General features: G+C 42.8%; 1 protein-coding gene across 1 annotated transcript in view; it reads right to left on the reverse strand.

Moving 5' to 3' along the window:
• The window catches only part of VOPP1 (vesicular, overexpressed in cancer, prosurvival protein 1), a gene marked incomplete at its 5' end in the record, with an annotated part of 22480 nt that extends 22243 nt beyond the window's left edge, over positions 1–237 (reverse strand). Inside the window, one exon of the mRNA XM_010294023.1 lies at positions 179–237. Within this exon, the coding sequence (XP_010292325.1) occupies positions 179–237 (59 nt within the window). The remainder of the gene's footprint in view (positions 1–178) is intronic.
• Between the last annotated feature and the right edge of the window lie 3539 nt (positions 238–3776).

The following is a 3776-nucleotide window of genomic DNA, read 5'->3' on the forward strand; positions in this document are numbered from 1 at the left end:
AGGGAAAGAAATGGGTCGCAGAGAAGAATTTTATTGCATCTTCATTTTTAAATTAGAAAAAGTCTCAGAACTTATGGGAAAAGTATAATTAGTGAAAGAATAACACTCTAAAAGTCTACAGAATCCAACTCTCTCTTCAGCATTAGAAAATGCAGAAAGGAAAGCAATGACTACTTACATGTAATATGTAGGATATAATCCTTCAAAGTACCAGCAGTGCTTTTTGGCCTCTATACACTACAAAGATAGAAAAATATGGTATTAATATATATAAACATAGGACAACATACAGTTATAAAAGACAAGCATAGAGTATTTATAAATACTCTGACTTTGAGCAATTAGAAAAGGTTTCTACTCCAAAAGATTTCACAATCCTGACACGCACAACTGGGAAGTCGGTTTATTTGAATGGCAGCGTGCCCTGTTAGGGTTCAGATCCATCACACAGGGCTTTGTCTACAGGGCCCCCCACCTCCCCATGATTCATGACCAAAGTCAATCGATTCAGGACACAGGATGCAGCTGCATGTGCTCCCTCGCAGAACTAGTGTTTTAAAAGACCAGGGAGAACTTTAAAACCCATTGTGGTTGTAGTTACTTAAGCAACCTCTAAGGCATAACCGGTTTGATGACACTATGCGTATGACTACACAGTAAATTCAATAACTGCAGGGAATTATTCCTCTTTCTGGAAGTCTCTGGCGTGCGGAGCCAGGCTCAGAAAGGAACAGAGCAGAGAACCCAGCCATCCCATGTCCTCTTCCTACAGCTTGGAAGTCTCTCAAGCGTTCATTAAAGTACAGGGGAAAGGAAACCGCTTTCTGCAGCCCAGGGGTATTGTTCTCTTTTGCAGATTGCCAGCATATCCTTGTTAAAGGCTAGCGACAGGCATTTTCTCAGCGTGTGTGTGCAGGCAACATGGGAAGCGCACACCATTACAGGCATTGCCAGTGTACAGACGGCAGCTCAGAACAATAGCAGCGCTTAAAAAAGAAAACCAGATGTCAAGCTCAAACTCTATACACAACGCACAAAATATTTCTGCATATTCCGCTGACATTGCTAGCATAAAATGCCATCCTCATTGCAGATTTAGCTCCAGGAGCTCCACCGCAAGCTGCATTACCGGATCACACACGGCCAGGGCATTGTGGGACTCTCTCCACAGAGCAGCGAGGAATTTCTTGCTGGGTTTTAGCAACAATTCTTTCTGCTGCTCACACCTGACACCCCATGTCAGAGAGCGCTCGGCACACCGGCAGTGCTTGGATCATCCTTCATGTTCACTTGGCAGCTCACCTTTAAATAATAGCTCGTATAAGTTTATTAGCCTCCCTGAATCCCAGAATACTAAATGAATCCAGTTAAGACAAAGACAAAGTGTTTTTAGATCCCTCACTCTTACTCCTCATGAATAAGAAAGGCTGCAAGCTCTTTAATGAGCATCTGATGAGCTAAATCACAGACAGATCAATTACAGCCCATGAAGACAAACTGCTATGGATTAAATTGTTAAGAGTGGTACAGGAGATGGGCGGGGAGGAGGAGGAGAGGACGCTTTTGATGCAGGCAATCAGGCCTTTCCACTAATACAACAAGCTCACAGCAGTCTTCAAGATGCACAAGCTTTAGCTTCTGTTGAAAAGGAGTAGAAGTTTTTTCTCAGGATAAAGACAGCAGAATCCTTGTTCCCCTCTCAAATCAATGCCACGGTCCAGGCAGTATATGCAGGAGGGCTCTGTAGCTGCTGCTGGAGCAAGTGGTGTTCAAAGATCCATCTCCACATTTGCCCTATTCCCCCCCTTCCCCCCCGGCTTCAAAGCTTCCAACTTCTTAACCCTTCCTTCCGAATATTTTCATCAGCTGGCTGTTTCCTCTTACTCTAAGATTAGAAATATGCCAAGTTTCTCTCTGTAACACTCCGCAAACATATATGCACTGTAAACCCAGCAGGTCTGCTGCCAAGTCAAAAAAAAAGATTTTGGCTCTTCACCTTTGAAGGCTGCAGATCAGCAGGCTCTGGCTAAAATCCCGGTGCCTGTGGGTCAGTCCCTTGGGAAGTCTCATTTCAGAGTCCAGCTTGGGGTGTACGCCGTTAAGTTTTTCCTTCCTTCAACCAATATGAGTCACCATTTACCTCAACAGCCTTAAAACCTTCGTCAATCTTGAGCATTTTAATTGATGTTTTCCCAGCAATGTTTCTGAGCACGTGGAGCCTGCGTACCCTTTACAAACATAAAGGAGACATTTATTTTCAGCCCTCATTCTGCTTGCCCTCTGTATTTTAATCTGCTTTACAAGTTCTAAAATGAGTTGGGAAGATTCCTCCTTCCCACATCTCCCAAGCTGCAAGATTTCTGTTTCTGCCTCTTAATAATTCTCTGTTTCAGACAGCCAACATACTTACTGCTATCACAAGAAAGGCTCCAACCTAGGAAAGTTCTGCAAGTAACAGTTCCCTCTAGCTTACAGGGCTTAGATATCTGTACTAAAAATTCTTCGGTGCACAGACTTTGCTTTTATAGGGTCCCCAGAATAGGAAGTATCCCAATTCTGCCTTTCTTTAACGTCACAGCGCTATGAACACTGCATGGCAGTTGTTCAGCTCTCATACATGAGAATCGGGCAAGCAAGTGGACTTCAAATGTGAGCAGGGCAGCCGAATTTGATACACACGTCATGTCAAACAGATTTACACGTACACGGTGAACCGCTGTGGTCCCTGCTCACTTAAAACTCCTACCGATCTCCATGGCAACTTTACACCAGTAAAGCCCGATATAAAGCAGATGCCTACTAACCACCATCTCTGTTGCTGGTTACCAGACCTCGCAGGAATTCACTGCTAAGAATAAGATGAGAATATCATTGCCTTTAAGGATTTGAGTCTCTTTAGCACTCAGGTACCAGAAAGATGAACAAAGTAGTCACGACATGGATTAGTTTTTCCCATCCCACATACATCCTCTGAAGCAGACTATGATCACCCATCTCTTGCCAAGATCCACATTATTCTTCTGAGTGGTACTGGCCTCTCAGTTAAGCTGGTGGAGAGCCATACAAGCGTGCAAGGGGACATACACCATCAGCATGAGGCTGTCATCCTCAGAACCTTTGGAGGACTACGTCCTTGTACTTGTTTGAGACTCTTAAACCCTCAAGAAACTGCAGCTGGCAGCAACTCACTGCAGTCTGCAAAACAAAGGGAAGATTACTCATATTACTGAAATACAAAAAGACCTCAGACATCAGGGTTGGTGCCCACTCCTCTAGCTCCTGTATGAAGACAGGCTAATCTCAGAGTTTCTAACATCTCAGAGTTTCTAACAAGCTTAGGTCTTTAAAATGCCATTTAGCCATTCACCAATAGCAAAAAAGTGTCTTTACGGTTTTTAAACTAAACTTAGGTAAAACCCTGCTAGAAAAGTTGAAAGCATCAGGAGAAGGACTCTTCACATTTTGCTATTAAAATTCCTCATTCTGTGTCCTTTAACAATTTGGCACAGCTATAACAAATATGAGTACGTTAATTTTTTAAATAAATGATGCAGGTCTAATTGGGTGTCCATATGTAATCTTTAGAGAATTAATGGTACGTGAATTAGCCAGATGCTTGAATACGTTCCTCAAGATTGTGTATTTGGAACGAGGAAAAACATGACTTGTTTTTTTATTTGTTTGTTTGTTAAATAAAACAGCATCTGTCTTGTACCCTGTTTTCTTAGACTGCAGCAACACAAACTGTAAGCCACCCTTTTCCACGGCCTCTAAAT

Source organism: Phaethon lepturus, unplaced genomic scaffold (genome assembly GCF_000687285.1).
Source record: "Phaethon lepturus isolate BGI_N335 unplaced genomic scaffold, ASM68728v1 scaffold19729, whole genome shotgun sequence".
NCBI classification, from domain to species: domain Eukaryota; kingdom Metazoa; phylum Chordata; class Aves; order Phaethontiformes; family Phaethontidae; genus Phaethon; species Phaethon lepturus.